The sequence below is a fragment of the Stylophora pistillata genome, chromosome 5 (genome assembly GCF_964205215.1).
Source record: "Stylophora pistillata chromosome 5, jaStyPist1.2, whole genome shotgun sequence".
Taxonomy (NCBI): Eukaryota; Metazoa; Cnidaria; class Anthozoa; order Scleractinia; family Pocilloporidae; genus Stylophora; species Stylophora pistillata.
In genome coordinates this window covers 23,068,480-23,092,608 of record NC_142523.1, presented here as the reverse complement: position 1 = coordinate 23,092,608, position 24,129 = coordinate 23,068,480, and the positions used below count along the sequence as shown (strand labels likewise).

The 24,129-nt window shown below is 38.9% G+C and overlaps 3 protein-coding genes, 1 long non-coding RNA gene and 1 pseudogene across 5 annotated transcripts; 3 read left to right on the top strand and 2 right to left on the bottom strand.

Moving 5' to 3' along the window:
* The first annotated feature begins 3,920 nt into the window (after window positions 1-3,920).
* LOC148730882 (uncharacterized) lies at window positions 3,921-6,049 on the top strand. The gene is made up of 2 exons (XM_088761065.1): window positions 3,921-4,178; window positions 4,305-6,049. Exons 1-2 carry the CDS (start codon window positions 3,997-3,999, stop codon window positions 5,941-5,943), a joined length of 1,821 nt encoding a protein of 606 aa, XP_088617191.1. The 5' UTR covers window positions 3,921-3,996; the 3' UTR covers window positions 5,944-6,049.
* Window positions 6,050-6,213: 164 nt separating this feature from the next.
* LOC148730881 (uncharacterized) lies at window positions 6,214-7,962 on the bottom strand. The gene has a single exon (XM_088761066.1). The coding sequence runs from the start codon at window positions 7,845-7,847 to the stop codon at window positions 6,339-6,341; it is 1,509 nt and encodes a 502-aa protein (XP_088617192.1). The 5' UTR covers window positions 7,848-7,962; the 3' UTR covers window positions 6,214-6,338.
* A 7-nt stretch (window positions 7,963-7,969) lies between these two features.
* On the top strand, window positions 7,970-9,586 carry LOC111345478 (adenosine receptor A3-like). Its single transcript, XM_022952761.2, has one exon. It carries the CDS (start codon window positions 8,147-8,149, stop codon window positions 9,119-9,121), a length of 975 nt encoding a protein of 324 aa, XP_022808496.2. The 5' UTR covers window positions 7,970-8,146; the 3' UTR covers window positions 9,122-9,586.
* A 2,994-nt stretch (window positions 9,587-12,580) lies between these two features.
* On the top strand, window positions 12,581-16,178 carry LOC148730880 (uncharacterized; annotated as a pseudogene).
* A 154-nt stretch (window positions 16,179-16,332) lies between these two features.
* Window positions 16,333-19,938, bottom strand: LOC111345479 (uncharacterized). 2 transcript variants are annotated; one of them, XR_016001928.1, is made up of 4 exons: window positions 19,882-19,938; window positions 19,558-19,719; window positions 17,747-18,090; window positions 16,333-17,085 (listed from the first exon to the last, which is right to left on the bottom strand). It is a non-coding gene; the product is annotated as an uncharacterized LOC111345479 (long non-coding RNA). The 2 variants fall into 2 exon arrangements; XR_016001927.1 differs by lacking the exon at window positions 19,882-19,938 and having other exon boundaries at window positions 19,558-19,865.
* Window positions 19,939-24,129: the final 4,191 nt, after the last annotated feature.

Sequence of the window (24,129 nt, the reverse complement as noted above, 5' to 3'; positions counted from 1 at the left end):
CAAGTACAAGAAGTAGCTCAGTCTGATGAGATGAGAAAAAAATTTCTGTCCGCATTAAATCCACAGTTAGCATATTTTACGTATATCTCGTCTTTTTAACTTGTTTTTAAGTTGTTACTCGCCATATTTTATTTGTGCCGCTGTCTTAAAAATCTATGGCTCGAGTGTCGTTTTAAAAAAACTCTCTTTTTCAGTTAAGGACCCTTCTGTTTCTTGATTCATCTTTGAACCCTGTCATTTACTGCTGGAAGATGAGACACATTCGACACGCTATCATGGACGTACTGCGAACGTGTCTTGGAGAAGAAATCAGCCATCTCGCGTAATTTACAATCGATCACCGAGTGTTGTTCATGTTGATAACTGATTCCCTCTGTGTGGCTTACTATAACTATGCTTTGTTTGTCATCGGCAAAGTAAACTGAGGCAAAGATTGTACACAAACAGAGGGATATGACTATGCAGCCACGTAATTGCGTGGATCTAATTTTGAATACACAATATATCATATGATCACAATTGGAAAGAAGGAATTTATTCTGAAGAGGGAAGCTGTTTTTTTTTTCATCGCAAGAAAATGTAATGACTACTATGGATGTACAAGTAAAAGTAGGATAGCAGACTTGATATTATTCGTATCAGGATTGAACACTAAAAGGCCGGTAAATGAAAGCTTTTTTATGGGGAAATGAGTTTCGTACGGGCGTTCTTTATCCCCTGTACATTTTGCCCATGATTGCGAATTGTTTTGCCAAAATTAAACCTCTTAACATTAGCTCTGATCTGACAAGTGAATGACGAGCCAGCTTCAAATAAAACAGAAGGAACTGTGTCATTTTTCCTTCCCCCTGCAGGGGCGTAGCCAGGACTTTTCAAAGGGGGGGGGGGGGGTCACAGAGGCTACTCACCATTTACGCCGCTGCTCTCCCGCGTATATCAGCGGGTTCAGCCGTATTATCGCGGCATGAAGACTCACATCAACGGCTTTTACGGCCAGTATGTTGTCATGGCGTTTTCGCTACCTGAATATTGTAGGCTGTTTGCGCTAAAGAAGACCTACCAAGGGGAGTCACGGGAACCCCAGGACCCCACCTGGTCACGCCCTTCTCCTGAAAAGCCAAATTCCCAAATTACGCCTTAATAGGGTAGTAAAAGAAACCATTGGCGGATCCAGGGGGAGGGTCCGGGGAGTCCGGACACCCCTATCAGACCTGACGCTTACAACTTTGAGACTGAAATTCTTACATCCGCAGGATCGTATATCACTTTTTAACTGGCTGATTTTTTTAATTAATGAATCCAAGTAAACGGTAAGCGGCTAAGGAATTATAACGTGCAACCACGACTGGTGGGAGGGGGTGTGGGGGGTGTGGGGGAGAAGTAATTTGCCTCAAAAGAGTCCAACAGTCCTTTCTGAACCAAAGTTTGGACCCCCCCCCCATTCAAAAATTCCTGGATCCGCCCCTGGGAACTTCTTCCTCTTAATAAAAAGTTGACTCATTTACTTCACTTAATGTGTAATTAGAAGAAAAACGTTTAAGAGCATCTCATCTGGTGAAAAAAAAAAACTAGGAGCTGCTAATCATTAGCTATTGAGTGGATTATAAAATATTATGGATTGACCGACATGCTTAAAAACTATACAAACGCGAGAATCATTTCGTTTGCCTTTACACTTTTGAGGCCAAAACTTTGTCGAAGCAGAAGGCAGCATATGAAAAGGAAAACAGTGGCGGCTTTCGAATTATCGATCAGCCCGAATGTGTTTTCAGGTGGTTCTATTCTAGATAATACGTCATCGGAAAGTTTGAGAAATTAAAAATCACGCACGTTTTTCCTTGTTGTCTCCTTTCGCTTGAGTTGAATGATTCTTTCCAATTTGTAGACAAATAAGTGGGTCAATAATGTGAAAGTGTCAGAACATTAGTCTCGTATGAAAAGTGCTTAAATTTCAGGAATATCTTTGAGATTACGCGGCGATTTGAAAAATCACTTCAAAACCTCGCAGAATATTTGTAACAGCGTCGATTCTTCCTGGTTTTCAGGGATGACGGGGGGGGGTGGATCATTCGTCACCAACAGACTAACTAATAAGGAAGGAGGAGGTCATGAGAATATTACATAGCCAAAATCCTCTAACCTCTCCCCCCCCCCTCCCAGATGATTTTTGGGAATAAATTACAGGGCCTTTTTTTCTAACGTGCATCGAATGGTATTGCGTGACAAATTCGTCTCAGAAGCATGATTGGGTGTATAGTAAAGATATAGCGAGAAAGGAATCGATTGCTTTGGTTCAGATACAAAATTAAATGCAAACATTTACATCTACGTATGGTCAACTCTCACTGCACTTTTTTTTCTTTTAAAGTGCCTTTGAGTATTTACCGTCTCGGTTACATTTATTCATATATTTACTACCTTTCAAAAGGTTTTGATATCCTTTTGAGTTATTAGCCTTACCAGAGGTATGCACAAAATAACTGCCAAAAATGAACAGGAAACTCTTCAAAAAAGGCTCCTGATGATATTTTAGTTTATGAAAATAAAAAATAAAAAAAATAGAATAATTACGCTGGATGTGGTGAAGGCAGACATCACCTTGAAGAGAAATTCACGAAAAGATATGACATATATTGTTCACAAGACCAACACAGGGAATGCAATGAGCACTGCAACCTGATTGGTTAGAAGACGTGTTCTTCAAAATTGGACCAATCAGATAAAATCCAATTTGGAAGACAATGCAACAGGGGTATAAAACAAAGGAGGATTACTCAAAGCTCTGCTTGGTCTTTAATATACGTTCTTCTGGAAATTCAGAGCAGGTTTTTCAGCTCTAAAAACTCTTCACAATGTCGCAGTGATGAGATAATGACCAGTTTCAGGAGTCCAATAGCTGTAATGGTCTGTTATCCGTCCTTTACTAAACCTTTTTTTCAGAGTTTGTTTTAGAATTATCGAACTGAGCGAGAAATTTTAAAATGAGCTCAGTTCGATATATTCCTACACGTGTTGAAGCGGATGGAGGTAACCAAGGAAAACTCATTTCTACTTACTTAAATAGACGTTAAATTATGGAGGGTGCAATTTTGGCTAGAAAGAGAAAATTATTGACGCAAACTAAATTAAACGTTTTAATTCATTTGCAAGTTTAACCGTTTCCGGCTGATACTCATGTTGATGCTCTCCTTTCATTTCATTGTTGATTCTAGTCTAGGTGGAACCTGAGTTTAATGGGGATTGCAAAAGAATCCAAATAAGAGAACTGAAAACGTTATCAACATTTTTATGCTTCTGAGATGAAATTCTAATCCAAACAGCAGTCTTTATAAGAGAACCTGAAACACTGATGACTTTTATTCGACGTTATAACAATTAGGTCGGAAATCTCTACAGATGGTTCAGACCTGTTCCAAGACGGGAAAATTTCACAATTCATTTGATTCTCGTGTTAACCAGTTTGCCTCAATTTTAACGAGTATGAAAAGAATGCATGCGTTATACCACATTCGCACAAAAAACTGTTATGTTAGACACGGTTTAAAATTGTTTTTTTCATAAAGGCTGCTTAACTGATGTTTGTCGACTCCAAATTTAGCACATTGAACTGAATAATTACAAGTTGGTGACTACTTGAAATTTATGTAAAATTCATGCAGTTTCTCAGGTGTCTGTTTTTGATTTTCATTCAGACAAACCAAGTTTTACTAAGCATATTTTGCTGGTGTAAAAATTAGGCCTTGTGAGTAAAATGTCAAAACTCATTTTGACAGAGGACACGACATTTACTTCGACTGTCTAAAACCGCTCAATGTTTATTGTCTTATTTGCAATTAAACATTTAAAGTACAATTGAATGTCCTGACCGCCTCCGTCTGTTGATATGCCTGACGCAAGTTCTTTAGTTGTCATTAGCCATTTTCAAAACGAGCGGCGGTCTGGGTACGATTTGCCACCCTAGAGGCTCTTGGGATCGTTTGGAGGGACAGCAAGAACATGGTGGACAAGAGCAATGCAACCGTGCGAGACGCTCTCAAGGTTATTCTGACAGAAGAAGATATACCTGGTGCAAAAATTCCTCGCGAAACTGTAGAACAATGTAGCGTCGTTCAATTGAAAAGGTGGTTGCTGTGCAGGGGAGCAAAGACTACGGGAAATAAGAAAGCATTGATAACAAGGTAGGTTCACTCGAGGTGTATATTTTCATTTAGTGGTGTACATATGAGCTTAAATTATATCGAAGGAGAAATTGTGTCGTTTTATTTTGTTTCATTCCAGTCATATATCATGTTCATATTTTTCAGAGTTCAAGATTACATTAAGCATGGACTAGACGTTAAATATCTCCGTGATCCAGACGGTGGACTACACCTTCTCCGCAAGAAGGCTCAACTTGGAGTGCTGGAGGAGGAAGAGCCGCAGCTCAACCAATTCTTTCCAAAAGAAGGATACAAACCTGATTTTAAAGATTTGCCTAAGATAGCTTTTGGAACCGTTTGGCAGTTTATGATTGAAGGAGTTGAAAGTAAAAAACAACTTTCCACTGCAAAGCCCCTAGTCAAGGGATTTAACTTCTTCAAGTCAGGGCATGTTTTATACATTGGACATCTGCACCAAAATGGAAAACATTATGTAAAAAGCCAAGTTCTGCCATCGATGAAAAAAGATAAAGTATACTCTTGTTTTCTGTTAATGTCATCCATAGGTTGTGTGTTAAAAGCACACTGTAAGTGTCCTGCTGGTATTGATGGCCGTTGTAACCATGTGGCATCTACATTGTTTGCCCTTGAACAAAGCTTTAAGGAGACGAAAAGGAAAAATTCGGATGCAGCTGAGTCCTGCACATCTAAGCCTTGTAAATGGAATGTGCCAGGGAAACGCAAGGGTCCAGTGACACCTATCTCTGAGATGAGCTTTGTCAAACATGATTATGCTAAAGAAAAGAAAGCAAAAAGGCCAAAGCTAGCCTCATGTCCAGCACAGAATGGTACCTGTGTATCAGAAAAAAAAGTCTGGCCAAGTGAAAGATTACAAAACTTCCATAAATCTTTAAAAGAATATCAAATGAAATCTGGGAGAGCTGTTGGATGGACACATATTCTTCCTCAAAAGGTAAATAATCTGGAAGAGCCACTCATCTCACCCATCAAATGTCATCCAATATCAGCTGATGAACTAAGAGTGAGATTTGAGAAAGTGAAGAGGAACATTAATTTTGATGAAGAAAAAATAAAGAAAGTAGAAGAGCAAACACGAGGGCAGTCAAACTCAAATTTGTGGCATCATCACAGGCAGCCCAGGATTACTGCTACAAATTGTTACAGAATAGCTGTGCAAAGGGAAACAACATCACCAACAAAAATCATCCAAGATGTCCTTGGTTACAAAAAACCATTTCAGAGTAAATACATGCAAGAAGGACTTGAAATGGAGGACAGGATCATAGCTGCTTACAAATTATTAAAGCAGGGGGAAGGGGTTACTGATATATCCGTAGAAAAATGTGGCTTTTTCATTTCCAAGCATCATGGGTTACTCGGAGCAAGTCCAGACGGATTAGTGTGTGACCCTTCTGCAGAAGACAGTAAGGGTCTTCTTGAAGTGAAATATATTCAGATGGAAAAGCAAGAAAGTCTGGAGGAGGCTCTGCTCCGAAAAGGAATTTGCAAGAAGTTTGAGGAATCTGTGATTTTGAACTCAAGACACAAATATTATTTTCAAGTACAACAGGCAATGTTTGTGGCAGAGCAAAAATGGACTGACTTTGTGGTTATGGGAACAGCCTCTTCCACACCTTTTTGTGAGAGAGTTTATTTCTCACAAGAACACTGGGATAGAATATTCCCAAAACTTGAATCATTTTTTAACTGCTGGATTGTACCAGAACTTTCATATCCTTGTGTGAAATATGGGCTCCCCAAAATTGATGCGCGCATGTTTTGAGAGCTTTTTGTTTTAAGAGTTTTATTCTTTTTCATCTACTAGAAAACTTATAACTGAAGTTGTATTTCTTAACATGTCCAATGTTGAATAATATCATTATACTATACGCTGCATGTTTTGGCAAACCTAGATTTAAATGTGTAGTCAAAGCATTTGCAATGCTAAACCTAAAATGCAAATGACCCAACCTACTATCATTGTGTGATGTAGCTGCTCCCCAAAGTAAGCTGAATTTGAATCACTCATTTGACTCCAATTTCAATACCAATATTATTGTTTGGTCCAAACAAAATTTATTTCATTACACCATTTAATGAAAGTTATTGCAATATGAATGTTTTCGTGTTTCATCATCAACATGTGTCATGACAGTTAACAATATTACATGATAATTTTTAATTTATAAGAGGGGGTTGAAAATTTGACAAAGCACAGACCACTACAAGCATGTCTGATGCAATAGGTGCAATAGTAATTGGTATCTTATGGTCGAAGATGTGCCAGTTCTTTATACGTTCCATGAGCCGCTCCACATGAACTCTTAGGCTAGCAACCACCTTGTTGTGATTTGTTTCATTTGTGGAAAACTGTATCTTCTGTTCTAAAAATTTTGGTATAACAAGGCTTGCACCAACAGAAGCTAATTCATCCTGACAATTGAACCCTTTGTCAGCCAGTACCTGGTCACCAGGATTTAGTCTGTCTAGAAAACCACTAAGAACAGTTATTTCCTTATCTGAGGTTGAACCAGGAAATAAGTCACTCACAAAACATAAAACACCGCTTGGCGTTATGCCCAACAGTGATTTCATGGTGGTTCTTGACTTGTATGATGAAAAACAGGTAGACTGTGAATCAAGAGCAGATGGCCTCTCCATTTCAAATTCCGTGCAATCGACAATGACTGTTACGTTAGGCAACAGTTTCTTAAAACTGTCAGGCCTATAACATTGAAGTACTTCTCTTGGGGGGATGATGATAAGAGGTTCAAATTCCCTCCTCAAAAATGGAATCCAGGCATTTACAATCTTAGAGACAGTTGATCTTGAAACCAAAAATCGATGAGCAAGATCATTCTCAAACAAACCCAGCCTCAAGCGCAGCATAACAAGGGTAAACTCCTGGAATTTAGTAAGTACTCTGGGTCTCCCAACATTACCGTTCGTGGTGGTCCTTTTGTGCCCATAATTAATATTGCTAGAGGCTTGTTCTACAGTTTTGTAACAAAGAATAAAAGCATTGTAATCGGGAAAGCCGGTGTAGAATGCAATATCATCATCTTTATCTTTAAATTTGCTTATGTCAAATCTATTGTTATCTAAAGCATGCTTCAAGCTTTCGATTTCCTTTTGTAATTTGCTGTTCACCTCTTTTATGTTGTTGTTTTCTTTCTCCAACTGCTGAATCTCTCCCTTAAGCTTAACAATTTCTTGTTCTCTTGTTTGCATTCTGTTGTATAAACTGTTTAGTTGGTCTCCAGTAAGTAACGTTTGCATTTCCACACTGGTACTGGTGTCAGCATTAACATTCATATTTTCTGTCTGTTCTTCAAATTTAAAGTTCGCTTCCTGTGGTAATTGAGCAAGTGCTGTTTTTCTTTTTTTGGTTTGCTCTATTTTCTGTACATCTTCGAAACTGGCCCTCTTGCGTTCTCTACGTTGAGCTGTCGGTTTTGTCCATGGAAAAATTGAAGGCAAGTGCGTTCTGCTAAGTTTTTCTCCTCCATCGAAATGAACTGAGCAAATCCGCGTACTCGTAGAATCTAATTTCAGAGTCTCGTTCCTCATAAGAACCACGTACTTTCTACGTATATGAGGGTCTTTTGGAATTCTATAATACTGAAGGTTAGGTGCATTTCTGTAACTATTAGTGCAGCCTGGAATACAGCAGTTATAGTGTGCCATGTTTGTCACACGTCAGCTGTGCGTTTGTTTACCTTCACGCTGTCCCTCCAAACGATCCCAAGAGCCTTTATGGTGGCAAATCGTACCCAGACCGCCGCTCGTTTTGAAAATGGCTAATTGGCTTATATCATTATATTAGAGTATACCTCCTCTTGAGCTTTATTACTTTTGCGAAAAAAAACTAAGATCTTATGCAGAATCACTACCCTGAATAACGAGAAATTGTCCTGCTGAAGAATCGCAACACATTTTTTTTGTCTGGAATAGGAGTTCTTATCTTTTATACGTAAGTGAATAACATGAACGAATTGTTTTGTAGTAAGTCTTCGCAATATTTCCCTATATACGCCGAACTTGCAGATCTTCGATCGACTTTGATCGCCAACTGTGTCTTCAACAATTGTCTAACTTACACCACCATCATGCTGAATATTGTGACAATTTACGCCATACACAAAACCTCGACCATAGCAAAAACTTTAAAAACTCTGCTGCTGAGTCTTGCCTGCTCTGATGTTGCGGTTGGTGCGTTTACTCATCCATTATACACTTTTTTTCTGGTTAAGTGTCTTCAACTGGAAAATCCTGCCTGTAAAACTCAACAAATGTTGATGATTTCAAGTAATTTATTTTCAGTTGCCTCGTTCTTTGGTGTTGTGGCTGTAAGTGTTGACAGGTTCTTAGCTGTTCATCTTCATCTCAGATACCAAGAGCTCGTAACTCAAAGGCGTGTTGTTATTGTGGTGGCCGGCGTATGGGTGTTTAGTGCATCTCTTTCTTTATTGGTATTGTGGGGGTTAGTCAACACTCGAGCTCTTATTATTACAGTTTCTGCGTCTTTCAGTTTTATCATGACATGTATGGTGTACATCAGGATATATTTAAGTGTTCGACGACACAGGAGTCATATTCAGTCCATGAAAATACGAGACGAAGCTCGGTGTGATGAAATGAAAAACTTTGCTGTTCTCATTAAATCAACAGTTGGTATATTCTACGTATATCTCGTGTTTTTAAGTTGTTATTTGCCTGTTGTCATTTGCACTGCTGTTATTCGAATCTATGGCTCGAATTCCGTTTTGAAAAGACTCTATCTTTTCTCATTGACTCTTGTATATCTAAATTCTTCCTTGAACCCTGTCATTTACTGCTGGAAGATGAGACACATTCGACACGCTATCATGGACATACTGTGGAAGGTGTCTCAAAGAAGAAATCATCCATCTCGCGTAATTTACAATCGGCCATCGAGCGTGGTCCATGTTGATAACTGATCCACTCTGGGTGGCTTACAAGGACTATCCGTAGTTTATAAATTTACGACAAAAGTAAACAGGGACAAAGAAGATTAATCACAAACTGAGGGATATGACCCGTCAGCCAAATAATTGCTCGGCTCCGAATTTAGCTACACAACATGTCAAATTGTCGCAACTGAGGAGAAAAAGGCCACTTTGAACAGGGAAGCTGGTTTTGTTATCGATGGACCGTGAGATTGTAATTACGGATGGCAAGGAAAGAAGGATAGCAGACATGATATTATTCATATCAAAGTTTTTGTCGCTGTGAATTTGAAATAAAGACTGAAAAAAATGGGAGCGGGTGCAGACCTGAGCTTCGTGCAAGGGTTTCTTTTATCCATTGAAAAGTTTGCCCACGACTGCGAAATGTTTCGTCAACTCAGGCTCTTAAAACTAGTGACAACTGAATGAGGTGCCAGCTCGGAATAAAACAGGAGGAAACCTCCTTTTGTCTCAAAGGCAGAATTCTCAAATTATGCCATAATAGGGGACAAAAAGAACTTTTTCTTCTCAATAAAGGGTCAACTCCTTGACTCTCCTTCACGTACAAGTTGAAGAAACTTTTAAGCAAGCAGGTAATGAGAATGACAAAGATGATCAACCAGAGATCATAGTATAGATGGCAAGAGTCTCGGGACTGAACAACAAATTTAAGATATGAGTGAAGGGAATAAAACCTCCAGGTCTTTCATTGGAAATTAAAAAGTTAAATGATTCTACCAGTTAAACGGTATAGTATAGCGTCACATTAAAAGCAGAAGGATGAAAAGCAACTAGGAACTAGTATTAAAGAGGGAGAGAAAATTGATGTTAGTCGCTTGCTATTGGGTGGATTGAAAAAAAAAATGATTGATTGCTATGCTCGAAAACTAAACATGCAGCGAAAAGCATTTCGTTTTCGTTTACACTTTTGAGATAAAAACAACGTCAAAGGAAAAGGCTGCACATAAAAAACCAAACCAGTGGCGCCTTTGGAGTTATTGATTAGCTCGCGGATGTTTGCAGGTGGTTCTAGATAACACCTGAGCGGGAACTTTCGAGAAGTTAGAGTTAAGCATGTTTTCCTTGTTATCTCTTTTCTCCTAAGTTTAGTAATTCTTTCCAATTTCTGGACGACTAAGTGGGTCTATAACGTGAAAAGTGTCAAAACATTAATCTCGTCGAGAGCTTAAAAGTTAATTTTGACAGATAGTCCACAGCTTAAAATTCAGGCATAGCTATGAGATTACGTGGCGATTCGAACAATCATTGCAAAGTCTTGGATAATATTTGTAACATCGTCGATTCCTGCTGGTTTTCAGGGGTGACGGGGAGGGGACTCGACGTCGCCAACAGACTAACTAATAAGGAGGGAAGCAGTCATGAGAATTTTATATGGCCAGAATCCTCTCACCTCCTCCCACCTCCCCCACCAGGGCCTTTTTTTTTCTAACGTGCATCAAATTGTATTGGGTGACAGACTTGTCTCTGGAGCATGGGATGAGTGTATAATAAAGATATTGCGAGAAAGGAATCGATTGCTTTGGTTCAGATACAAAATGAAATGCAAACATTTACATCTACGTATGGTCAGCTCTCACTGCACTCTTCTTTCTTTGAACGTGCATTAGAGTATTTACCGTTTTGGTTGCATTTATTCGTTTATTACCTTTCAAAAGATTTTTATTTCCTTTTGAGTTGATAGCCTTGCCAGAGGTGTTGACAAAGTAACTGCTATGAATGAACAGGCGACACCTCAAAAGAGGCTCCTGATGATATTTTTATCATAGAAAAAAATAAATGAATAAATAAAAAATTTTTTCTCGGATTTCGCGGAGGTGGACATCACTTTGACGAGAAAATCACTAAAAGATATCGCATCACTGACACGACCAACACAGGGAATGCAATGAGCACTGCAACCTGATTGGTTAGAAGATGTGTTCTTCAAAATTGGACCAATCAGATAAAATCCAGTTTGGAAGATAATGCCATGAACAGGGTTTTTGAAACACAGGAGGATTTTTAGGCTTTGCTAAGTCTTAAATATACGTTCTTCTGGAAATTCAGAGCAGGTCTTTCAAGAAAAAACACAGGCGGCCCAAGCGTGCTGTGTGTGATTTTGGGGTCTAAAGGTCATTTACGAGAATACTTAACATATTAGTTAGATTAAGCACCGCGAAAACGGCGAACGGTGAAGGTCGGCTAGCCGTTTGTCGTTTGCCGTTCCGTCTGCGATGTTCGTCTGTTTAAGCTTCCCGACGACACGACAGAACATATGTTCTCGGTCACCTTTCACTGCGACTAGAAATAATGGATACAAAGAAGTGATGTATTTTCCGCTTGAATTTGAACTCTACTGATTAGCTTTACAAGCAGTTCATATAAAAGTAAGATGATAAACGAAGCTTAGCTATAAAAGCAAGCGATCAAAATGTAGAAATAGTCGGTAAAAACGGGCTGCAAAGACTCACGTTTTCGCGCTCCCTACAAACGGAAAAAATGTCCTCCTCGACTAGAAACGGCAGCCGGCAAACGGCAAGAAGAAGAACTCAAGTGAAGGATAATCTACCTGAAGTGGAAGAAGACATTGAAACTTGAAGGAAAATAATATGATATAGCCAGAAGTCATGTGCAGGATTTTTAAGATGAGCTCGGGAGGCTGTCTTTGACGGCTGTTTAATGATTTTCTTAGCAATAAACGTCTGTAAACATCAGATTGTAGGTGCTCTCGTAAGCACACGCAATTGTCAGCGGTAACTAAAACAGATCATGAGCAAATGTCGCTCTTATAGAATCCAGATTTTTAAATGCGCGAGAACGCGCGTGGAAATTGCTAAACTCACGAAAGCTATTGCATGAAAACAAGTCCGGTGACCCCTTCTTTTTATTGTTCCAATATGATAATAACGTCGAAAGGAATCATCAGAAAAAAAAAACTAGAAAATTCTACGGAAGGAAATTTGTGATGGTTGAAAAATGCCCTTTTTGTAGATTTTCTGAAATTCCGCTCCGTAGAATTTTTAAAAATCTTTGTGCATTTTCCTTTTCAAGTGCCAAAAGCAATCACTGAAAATTATCAGGGGGTGACCGGGTTACTTTTCGAATTATTTAAGCCACAAGCTAAAAAATGCGTCTGAATAAGCCTATGAAAGCGTTGCCATGGAAACTGCTAGTGACGAAATGACACTTATTTTTGGATAACTAATGATTATGTAATTCAACCCCGTAAAAGTGGTCAACTGGCCTTGGTCAGTCTTTCTGTTGTATTCTTTCAAAGTTACAAACCATCAACAAGATGAAAACCGGTACGAGCCACCGTAAGCACACCCCTTTTTTTTCACGACGGACACGAGCGTAGAAAGCGCGCGAAAATAAAAATTGCAAGCCCTTGATGTAAGCAAAGAAACAAAAATTGCTTTATGTTGTGCGTTCGCACTTGAAATAACGAAAATGTGATCATTTAAGGAAGCTAGGGAAATGCTTCTATTAAGCCATGACACGAACGTCATCAGTGACGAAGAACTACTTCTGTTGCTTGAAGAAAACATGTCAAGAAACCTCGAATTCAGCTATGGCTTTTACCAGCGATTTGAACTAGATGAAATCCCCGAGCCAGAATGTAAAGCTGAAATGCGCTTCAACAAAAACGATATTCCGGGTTTAGCTGAGGCTTTGGAACTGCCGGAAACATTCGTTTGTTCCCAGAGGACTGTTACTGACAAGCTGGAAGGTCTTTGCCTGCTGCTTAGGCGAGCAGCATACCCTTGTCGTTACAGCGATCTCATCCCAAGATTTGGTCGACCAGTTCCTGAGCTCAGCATGATTACTAACTGTGTCATCGATCACCTTTACAACAACCATGGTCATCGTATAACACAGTGGAATCGCCAGATCCTGAACCCCCCGCTTCTTGAGACGTATGCTGATGCCATCGCTGAACAAGGTGCTCCGCTCGATAATTGCTCTGGGTTTATTGACGGAACTGTAAGGCCCATATCCAGACTTCTAGAACTACAAGAAGTTGTCTTCAACGGACACAAAAGAGTGCATTCTATAAAATCTCAGTCCATGACAGTTCCCTCCGGATTAATTGCAAATCTGTTTGGCCCAGTAGGTTAGCTTAACTTTTTTTCTCTCGAGAAAATTGCATTGTTTTTATGCAGGACAATAACTTTAATTTGACTAAAAGTGTGTGTGAAAAGATACTGTAACTGACAATGCCACGAAAATGTTTAACTTAGTAATATTACTAATAGCAGACAAAACAACAAAGTGGGCGTGAATATTTTTGGTGTTGTAGTTTGAGGAAATATTTTGTTTTTGCTAAAATGTCCTTTTTTAACTGTTGAGGTTGGCAAATGACTTTAAAAATTCTTCAATAGTATTTTGTAACCAAAGCAAAATTACCAGATTCTATAGAAAAATTCACTGCCTGACGAGTGAATTCCACGTTAAATTTCACGCGAAAAACCGATATCGCACGAATCGCGAAGCGATGAGTGCGATATCGATTTTTCAAGTGAAATTTAACGTGGAATTCACGAGTCAGGTAGTGAATTTTTCTTGAATCGCATAACTGAATAAAAATAAGAAAACAAGAAATTAAAACGGCAATGTTATTGTCTGTTTTTATTCCGTAAGCGCGCCCTTAAGAAAGCCATTTTAAAGTCAACTGTCAGAACTGTCATCGTTAAGGGAATGGAAAGCAAGGTAAGTCGCTCACGTTTGAACCGTCGACAATTTTAATTGTACCTCGTGAATTTTTCTTCAATCACATAGCTAAAGCCACCAAATCACTGGGCGAAACCAGATGTTCTGTATTTTTGTGCGCCACGCCAGTGCGCAAACAATGGAAACCCTTTCAAAGTCAGGTGTCAATATCTGGCGAATAGAGGGAACAAGATATTTTTAGAATGAAAACCACTTTTATTTCAAACTCGTGGAGAAAGCGGTGCCTCGCATTTTACAATCTTCAGCAAAAAAACTAAAAGTACACAACACGGAGTTATTTAAGACAGAGATTTGCCTGCTACCACTCAACTTGGCAAAATGTGGCGCCGACAATCAACAACTGAATGGTCAAATCCTCAAGCGAAATGAAAATTTCAATCGTTCCGGTATCAAAGCAAGATCTACAATTAACCGGTAAGTGCTTTACAGTTGTTAAAAAAAGTGTATTCAAAATATGATGATTAAGACTGGAATTTCTCGGTAAACTCTGGCGAAAAACAGTTCAGTGAAAAGTGACAATTTTAACTGTTTTTCTTTCATCGCTGGGAGTCGCTCGTTGGTGTCAATGCTGGACTGAAAGTTTATGGAAATATTTACTGGAGAATTATTAAAAATTACTCCAGTAAACATTCCGCCAACTGCTCCTGCCATCAGGTAACTGGAACGACTGGCATTGCTGTCAAGGTCACTAGTAGCTGCTGTGTTGCTTGGCGTGGCTGAGCTATTGAGAACAATCTCCCGTAAAGCATGACTTGAATAGCCGTTGGTAGTTGTCGCGCTTGGCGTGGGTTGAAACCGGCCAACTTATTCGACATTCGCCGCTGTTTTTCCAGAGGATTATGGCTGTAGCTGGATATGGATTCCAGATTGGAGTGGCCAGTGAGCTCTGATATCTCCACTGGGTCGAAATCATCACTGAGCGCTTGGATGACAGTTCTTCGACCACTCGAATTTGTGAATTTGCCGTCTAGTGTTTTTTGAAACCATTTTGTATCTAAAAGAGGACAGTTCGTCGTCTGTATAGGCTGCAATGGTTTGGATTTCGGGAAAAGATGCTTGACCTTTTTCGGCATTGATACCTGTTTTGGTTTTCTTTCGTAAAGCTTGTTTGGTTTTCCTTGGCGAGAACTGTCGTTTGGCTTTCTTCCCTCGTCTCTGGCATTTTGATTTTTTTCTATGCGTTTTCTTTTACTTTTGAGCGTGAATGGTTTCCTCCAATTTTCTAAAAATTTCAATTTCAATTCAAATTTTGGAAGACATTCGTTTTCTTTAAATTTGTACATATTTGTTCATATTTTTGTAGCACTAGTTGTATTTACGTTTTTACGTTCGTAACAATAATTTTTGCTCGTGACTCACGTCAGCGATATCCCTTTATGCGTTAGTGCGATTCCACGCTAATTACCCTCTCTTCCGGTTGACGTATTGACCAATCAGAGCGCGTGTTTACTTTAAGCTATGCGATTCTAGATTTATTTATTTGTAGATCCCTTACTGATTGATTCTTTATTTATGCATTTATTTATTACATACTGAATTTATTTGTTTATATGTTATTATAATTATTTTATTTGTTAATTTGTTTTGCAATAGTAATATATTGTTAATTGTATCCACGGTAACAGAGGGAAGGGCACATGATGCTGGCACGCTAGGGGATTCTCACCTGCTAGATGATCTAGAGACCCATGCCTACTCACCTGCTGGTCAAGTCATGTGCTTATATGGTGACCCTGCCTATCCTGTGAGCACACACCTGCAGGCTTCATTTCGACCTGGGGCAGTGCGAAGACTCACACCAGCAATGGAGTTGTATAATACAAGAATGAGCAAAGTACGGGCCTCCGTAGAATGGATTTTCGGTGATGTAATTAACTCATTTAAGTTTCTAGACTTATAAAAAAACCTTAAAATCGGTCTAAGTACTATTGGGAAGATGTATGTTTTTTGTGCTATCATTAGCAATGCCTTAAGTTGCATGTATGGAAATCAGACCTCAACATTCTTTGGTCTGGACCCACCATCAGTCTATGATTATTTCTCTTAGACTATCCATTTTCCCTTTAGTATGGAGGATATTAAGTGATCACCTGGCATAATAGTTACAATTTTGAGTGCTGAAAGTACAAGGGTAAGTCAAGATTTGAAAAAGGGGTTGCCAAAACTGCACATAGATTTAGTTTCCCCTGACCATTTTCCCTATTTTTCCAATGATGTTTACTATAATTATATTTTTCCTCCAAGGATGGGGATAACCCAGGATCCCCCCGGGCAATGCCCCTGAAATATGTCTCACAAATAAATGCAGGATAAAATACAACTGGCTATGGCCAATGTTCTCTTCATGTTAAACAGAGCTTATTTGGAATTTCACTGACATCGATTAAGTAATAAGATCAGCTTAATGGCCTTGTACATAAACAGGAATGCTCCCAGTGTCAACATGAAACATTAATATTTGCAAACCCACATTAATATTTTAAGTAATTTATTTGAAGAATGATTTTGTTACAAATGTCATGTAATAAATATTTAAAATTCATCTCACTGCAAGAATTGCATTTGTACTTGTATATAAAATGTAACAATAAATATTAATATTGCTCTATATTGTCAATAACAGGACAGATGCATGAAAAACTGATGTTTGCAATAACAATTTGTCAAATTGCCTGCTCTCGCCTGTTGTGTCAACATTGCATTTAAATTATAAATTCATGTATCTGTCCACCTATTGACAAAAAAAATTAGACAATTAAGGTGCAAGAATTTCTGCAGTCATTGAAAAAAGTGTACTGAATGATCGATGCAAGAAAAGATTCTTAGAGATACATGTATAGTGAAGGAAAACTGTGGGAACAAGACCTTGGATTACTTTCCATTTTTCTCAAACATTTTTATCATAAGTTGATTCTGCTGGGCCAGCAGAACCATAAGTTGCTGTTGTTGCTGCTGAAGCATGGCATTTAAAAATGCATCATTCTTCCTTTTCTCCTCCTCTTGCTTACTCTTTTCCAGCTCTTGATATTTTTCTATTAACTTCATTTCTTGCTCACTTTTTCCTCTTAGATACTGAATTGTATCACCTCCACTCCTTCTTGACTTTTTCTGCCCCTTTCCACCTTCCTTGTCTTTCTTTCTCTTGCCTGTTTCTCCCAGTCACTCTAGTGTCTTTGACCTCATTTCCTCTCCCTCCTCTCTCCTTTTGTACTTCATGGACTTGTCTAGAAATATTCCAAATTCAAAACAGCTCAGAGTTGGTTCTGCATACACAGTGACAAAGATTAAGGATATTTGATGTTTTAAAGTGTTGACTTATAAAGCCTCCACAATCCCTAACTAAAAGCAGGGAGTCAAAGATTCATAGACTATAAGGAAGCAATAACTTTTTGATGGGCAATTGCCAAGTTTTGCAAGGAAACATGAATTACCAATACTGCACAATGCAATGGCTTTGGAAGGAGTGAGTGCCTACTGGGGCAACCTAGCAAAATTATACCAGATTTTTTCAGTCCATGCGGGAATTATAATCACCAGGAAAAGCCAATCACAAGGCATAAACAAAACAAAACAATTTAATATTTTGCTGTTCACAAAACATGAACCTTTGACATGTTTAGCATTTGGAGGCTTCATAGGATCATAAGGCAATAATTATTTTTCTCATCCTGTTGTGCACTTGTCATCAACCTCAATGGGGTTAACCACAGGCTGATCATGGGGATATCACAAGTAACAGAGGGAGCTTTGTTGCATCATTTGCCTTTGGGAACAGAAATTCATAAAGTTTGTCTAAAAAAAAAATTTTTGGTAAGGGGAATTTGAAAGATTGGGAAAGGGCTGGAATCATAATATCTCACATGTTAAAGATACTGGAAAATTCACCTTCATTATCCCGTTGGTCTTTTTCAGACTGCTCTCTTTCAACAAGCTCTTCCACTAATGTATCCAGCTCTGACATTGTAGGGCTTATTCCACTTTCTTTTCTTTCATTCATGGCCATCTTTTTCTTGAACTTATCTGCAAGGTGTCTATATCATTCCTGCACTGCACGTTTCTCGAGGCTCTTTTTAAAAGATGGTGACACTGATTTTATCAGTGAAGCCCGTACTTCATCCCACAGCCTTGCATGCTTATTTGTCTTATATTTTGCTTTGAATGGGTTGACAAGTAGCAGCTCTCGGCAGACTGTAAATTCGTGTTCTGGAGTCCATTCCATGGGTGGTTCTCTGTTGATAATAGAAGAAGAAGATAGGGTGATTGAAAATTTAATGTACTGGTAAATAGCGATTCAAGTCCAAATTTGTTCAACATCACAAAATGCATTTTGCTTCAATAACATAGGGTTTCATTCTGAATAACATCAAATCAGCACTGAATGTTGAAAGGACATGGGAAAATAAGTCTTGTAAAAGTGTGAGCCTGGCACACGAAATACTGTAGACTCTGAGTGATGAGATTTTTTAAAAGAATTCCAATTCTTACAGAGAATGCATGGGAGGGTTATGCTGGGCTCTTTTTGTGCTTTTACCACCCAGACATATTGAAAATCAGATTTCTCGAGTACTACATGTATAGGTGGTTTGCAACCAATCTCTAGAGACACAGGTAACAATAGTGAAAGAAACAAATGCTGGTGGACGAACAAAAGGAGCTAATGAGAAATCTATTGTTTACGTCCACCAACATGGCGGCAATGACGTAACGTGCAAACCACCTATAGCATGCAACTAGCTACTAGCCTCCTAGAATGCTTGCATGCATATCAACAAGCTCTTGTAAGTTCTAAATTGTTAACCTTGCACTTAACAAAGTAAACAAGTCGCATGTGGGGTTGCCAACTGAAGGAAACTGTCGGTCCAGAAACTCCTAAAAGTTTATATGAAAGCGTTTTTTAACAAGAAACTGAAATTTTCAGTTAAATTTTTATTGAATAAGATTTTGTAAATGAAAGACGAGTGTGCAGAAAGCTAGAAAGGCAAGTATTCAAGTAAACAGGTCGCGTCGAATTTAAGGTGGCTCAATAGGGTTATGCAAGATCACAAAGCGCGCGCCAGTGACATCAATGGAAAGTTAATATTCTCGTTGTTTTTGCTATTTTTCAAATCAAAGCTACTGAAACATAAAACAAGGGCCTAAATTTGCCGTACAACAGTCACCTCTGCAGTCAAGGCTGTTAGTCCCAAATTAAAACTACTCAACTATCGCCATTTTTTGACGTCTGTTTGACCTTGATTTCAATTTTCTTCAATTTCCTTTGGTAAAATTTTCTATTATTCTCCGACCGGGTAGAGTCTGACAAGACGAAACTTTTAAAATGGAAAAAAATAGGGGTTGTCAAAGTAGTTTATTCGCTTTTAACATTTTTGTTGTTTTTTGGCTGAGCGAAAAACTTGTTTAACAAATTTTTCTGATAAATTCACAGCAAGGAGAGCTAAAAGGGTATAACATCTCTGCCAAATTTTAAGGAATTTCACCAAAGGAAATACGAGAAATCTGAGGGGGAACTTTCTATTTTCTCACCTAAATGGAAATTACGTCAGCAGAATAGGAACTCGCCAAGATCGCTATTTAAGCATGCGCGAACTTTCGAACCACGCGGTTTTGTCGAGGACGAATGTGTAAACATAGACGGTCATTATCTTTGACGTTTTTGTACAAACTGCTTTTGACCTGAAATTCAGTTGAGAACGTACCTTAATTCACTATGTCGTAGAATCCGTGAAAATCTCTTCGAAGTGTTTCAAAATTGCGGAGACTATTCTCTTCGTGTTTGGGACCCTTAGAAGCGATGAGCGACTGGACAATGGCGGTCTCGTCAAAATACACTAGCGACTAAATACAGGAATGGCTCCGACCTGTGATTAGATGATAAAAATAGTAAAAGTTTGTAAAAGTTAATAAGTTACATCTTAACTCCTTGCACGTGAGTATTGTTTAACCGTGTGTCTCCAAGCGAAACAGGGAAATATCAATGCGACCGAAAATTCCGATGTGTCAAACAAGAGATGGTTACTTACATAACGAAGGGGAGACGTTTCTCGTTCAGCGATATTCCGGAGAGGACTAAGTCATCTGCTGACTCGTTCCGCTGACTAAACTCATTTAGTCAGTACAGACTCAGTTCTGGTGGACGACTGGAAACTGGAGCCATTCCTGTATTTCACCGCTGGCAGGAATGGCTCCAGCTCATGCGTTTATTAATTTTCTTCTTTTTTCTTTTTGGCGAAGTAAATTTTAAACTGAAATAAAATCGAAAGAGCTTTTTATTTTAAAAGTTCTTATTAAGTTGAACATTACAATGCTTGTTAATGGAGCCCTCATAAATTAATACAAGGCCATGTGATGTCTAAAGTTTGATGCAGCAACTGCATGTCACGATTCGAAAATCACGCAATGTTACGTGACGTTCCGACGATATTTTTAATTTACAGTATGCTCTGCTGGAGAAATGTGGCTTCGCCGCAATCGAGGGAGTTTTCTTCGTGGAACATTGACTGGCAAGAGTTCCATATCACCCCATACATTAATTATGTATTCAGACTAGTAGACTTTGTTTTTAAAGTTTTGTCGTGAAAGACAAAGAAGTGGAATGCATAATTAATGTATGGGATTATATGGTACTCTTTCCACATTGACTTTCTGGGAGAATTCTTCACATGAAAGATAAATCCATTCATCGAGCTCCTCGTCTATTTTTGCACAACACCGAAAGGAAGTAAGTCGCGGATTACTTTAATTTCGCTTGGTAATTTTTAACAACTCCACTATACCTGAAAAAAGGAAATACTCACGTGCAAGGAGTTAAGATATAACTTATTAACTTTTACTATTTTTATCATCCAATTACAGGTCGCAGCCATTCCTGTATTAGTCGCTAGTTCAAAATACACACAAGACCTTTCCGTCCAAATCGTTGGTACAAATTTTTTAAATCCTCATATCTTAGGCCACTCCCAGCAATTTTTTCGGCAATGCTTTGCTTTATTGTGCTATCCGCATGACCTGGGCTGTACAGCTTTCCTCGAAAAGACAGGAGTCTCTGATGACGGTTGTCAAGATATTTCAGGTCTTCGGCGGCGTCCTTGACAGAGATTACAGAACTTCTGTTCACCTGCATTTCATCAGACAAAGCCAACCTAGACGAAAGGAAGATTCTTCGAAGAGCAATCACGTCCTCTAGGGCGTCGTAGGCATCAAAGGTGGTTTGAAATAAATGTTCGTAAACAGAACTCTGCCCAGGCTTTGAAAATTTACCTTCTGCGTTTTGGAGGGAAGAGTGCTTGCTTTGATGAATGATTTCATCAGTGTCAGAGTGTCTGCAAACTGGATGGAATTGATGGAACTGAGCTCTGCGATAAAATTTTGGCCACCGTTTCGAAGAAGTATTGGAATTTCAAATGTGGCAGCGTTGTGTCCAGCCAAGAGTGTGCAAACGGGCTTTGTGGACCGTGTTGAAGCTGAATCTATGCAGGCCATCAAAAAAGTTAAGAACTACCTAAGTACTTGCGATAACTCAAAGGCTTCTACTTGTCGATTATCTTTGAAAAGTCGGCGGATTCCATTGACAGTTTTAACTGTAAGTTTGTTGACCTTTGACGCGTGAGAATCTATGTCTCTGGTTGGTAGAATATAGCATGAGAATTGTTTACCTGACCTATCCACGACAGCGAGCTGACATACTTCTGCTGATTTTCCCGTTGAATTTGTCTCGATGTCAAATAAAACAAAGTGATAAAATTTACTGTCATCAAATTTTTCCTTTTAAACTGTGGGTCTCGAAGTGTATTTCGGAACTGCATTTTCGTACTATTCTTGTTGTTGTTTCGTGATAGCAGAGGTTATATCATGAAGATCAGTGATTGAAAGTTCAGAATTGTTCAACTCCAGTGTTGTCGCAGAAGAGTTTAGGTTCAGGCCAATGCCACTTTCATGCATGGTACCTTCTTTGCCCTCGTTTTTCAAGGTTTCTGAAATCTGGTGTTTGTGTAATTGTGATCGACGTCTCTTGAATGCAACTATTGATTTCCTTTGTTTGTTCCTCGAACTTTTCTTGTCCATTTTCGTATTATGGTCTACACAGAAAAGGCCTGGCTCTATGTTAAGTGACGCTAGAGTTTGAGGAATGTACCTGTAACCTAAATTTACTTGAGAGACACTGCAAGACACTCGATAATCATTGCTTTTACTTCCCCCGTAAAAGCGAATTTGGGGTTCTTCCAGCCCACCACACTGTTCAGAAACTCATTACGTTGAGAATTTGCTGCAGGTGCAAGTCTGTTTATGACAATTTCTGTGCTATATTCATCAAAGAGAGATTTCAGGGCTGATTGAAGGCTATCTCCTTGGAGGTCTTTGCCACAGGGAAGATCTCTGTGACAAAAATGAGAAGGGTCCTTCTTGTATCGACACCATGTTTCTCTACAACCAGTATAGTCACCAACTGCATGAGGCACAATGCTTTGAATTGCAGATTTCATGTTTGTAACATCCCCCTTATTTTGTGCAATACAGTATGTAAAGAGTTTGACAAGGTAATTTATGACTTTCTGTGACAACACTGAACTGTTGGGGAACTTACTTCGTTGGCCCAAGTTGTATAGGCAGGTTGTAAGGGATCTTTTTATGTGAACTGTATCAATCCATTTTTCCACACCATAGGGTACCTTTTGCTTTAGGTGAGATTCAGTCATTGAATCATCATCCCCAGTGTAAATTGTAAATTTGACATTTGATTTAGTTACCTTATTGAAAAGTTCAACTGCAGCTAAAGGCTCCATTGACTTTGAAGAGCCTGAATGATTTTTTCTACAGTCGGGGTCATTTGGTTGTTTTCCTGCCTTTTTAGCTTGATCACAGGAGCGGCACATTTTATGTTTTGCTGTGTAGTCAAGGACCTTACCAGTTGAAAGGCCCATGACTGCAGCATGTCCGGTCTTAGAGTTGAAACCTCGCTCCCGTTTCTGCCACCCCATGTCGTAAGAACAGGCAATAGGTACTAAATTGTTCTGGTCAGGCTTGTTACCATTTTCAATTGCCTTCTCTTCTTCAAGGTTTAGGAATTGCTGGCAACTATTCTTTGCTGCCAGCTATATTTCCTTTCCAGCTTCCCTTTCCCGACTTTTAAAAGTTGATGAGTTCAGTGCAGGCACATTGAGGATTGAAAGTAAATTGTTTAAATAGGTGCTGCCCATTCCTGTGTGTAAACAGCCAAGGGCAGCTCTTGTGTTCACATCAAATGTCAATGGACCACGTGCAGCAGATCTGTGCTGTTTTGGTGTTTTAATGGTGTTTTCCGCATTGCATTGGCTGCATATAACAGTAAACTGGCTTGCCAAGCCACTGTGCAGTTCTTCACTAACATTGCCAAGAGACAAAGGGCCTAGGAATATTGTAAAATACATTGTAAACTAACAGGTAAAAAAGACTCCATCCACAATATTTGTTATGTTCTTTTATTTGATAATGGTGTAAAATATGCTATAGAAAAAATAGTGAAAAAATAGTTAAAAATAGTGAGAATTTACCGCAATGACAAAATGAGCATTCCTTTAGACCATCTGTAAGGGTTTCTAAGTCCACCAATCTGGATCCTTGTGGCAGGTTCGACTTCCTCTTACCTTTATTCTGCTGATGGGAATCAGGGTTGGAGTCAACATAACAGGTAGGCCGATAATTAGGACAAGCTTTGCAGGAAAATCTTACCAAAAATGAAGATTTCCGAATAAAGAAAAATGTGCTGACCTCACGTGCTCCTTTGCGGAGTTCTCGAAGTGTTCCTCGAAAATGTAATACCCGACGCAGTGACCTACACCGAATACGCCAAGCGTAAAACGGTCACCGCAATGGATGTCGTGTACGCCCGACAAGGCCGCACGCTCTTCGGCCTTGGAGGATGAAGAATAAAGAACTGAGAAGACGAAGAAACTTTTTGAGTAGTAAGCGTGTAAAAGAAAAGACTGAAGTTTTCTCGATAGCTTCCAGCAGGAATGGAAGCTCATTATATTTTAATTTCGTGTACATTTTTCATTTTTTCGTATGGGATTAACACTGTACTATGAAATGATCTCATCATTTCCCCTTATCATACTTGCTTAATTTCGTTTCGTTTGTATTTGTGTACTGATGTTGTCATTTTTTTTATATATATAATGTACAGAGAATTAAATTTGCTTCTTTCGTTTTTACAATTGCTTACAATCCATATTTTTAACCGCGCGTCATCTGCACGAAAGGGAACTGAGGCGAGGTTAGTGGTGTTTAATAAT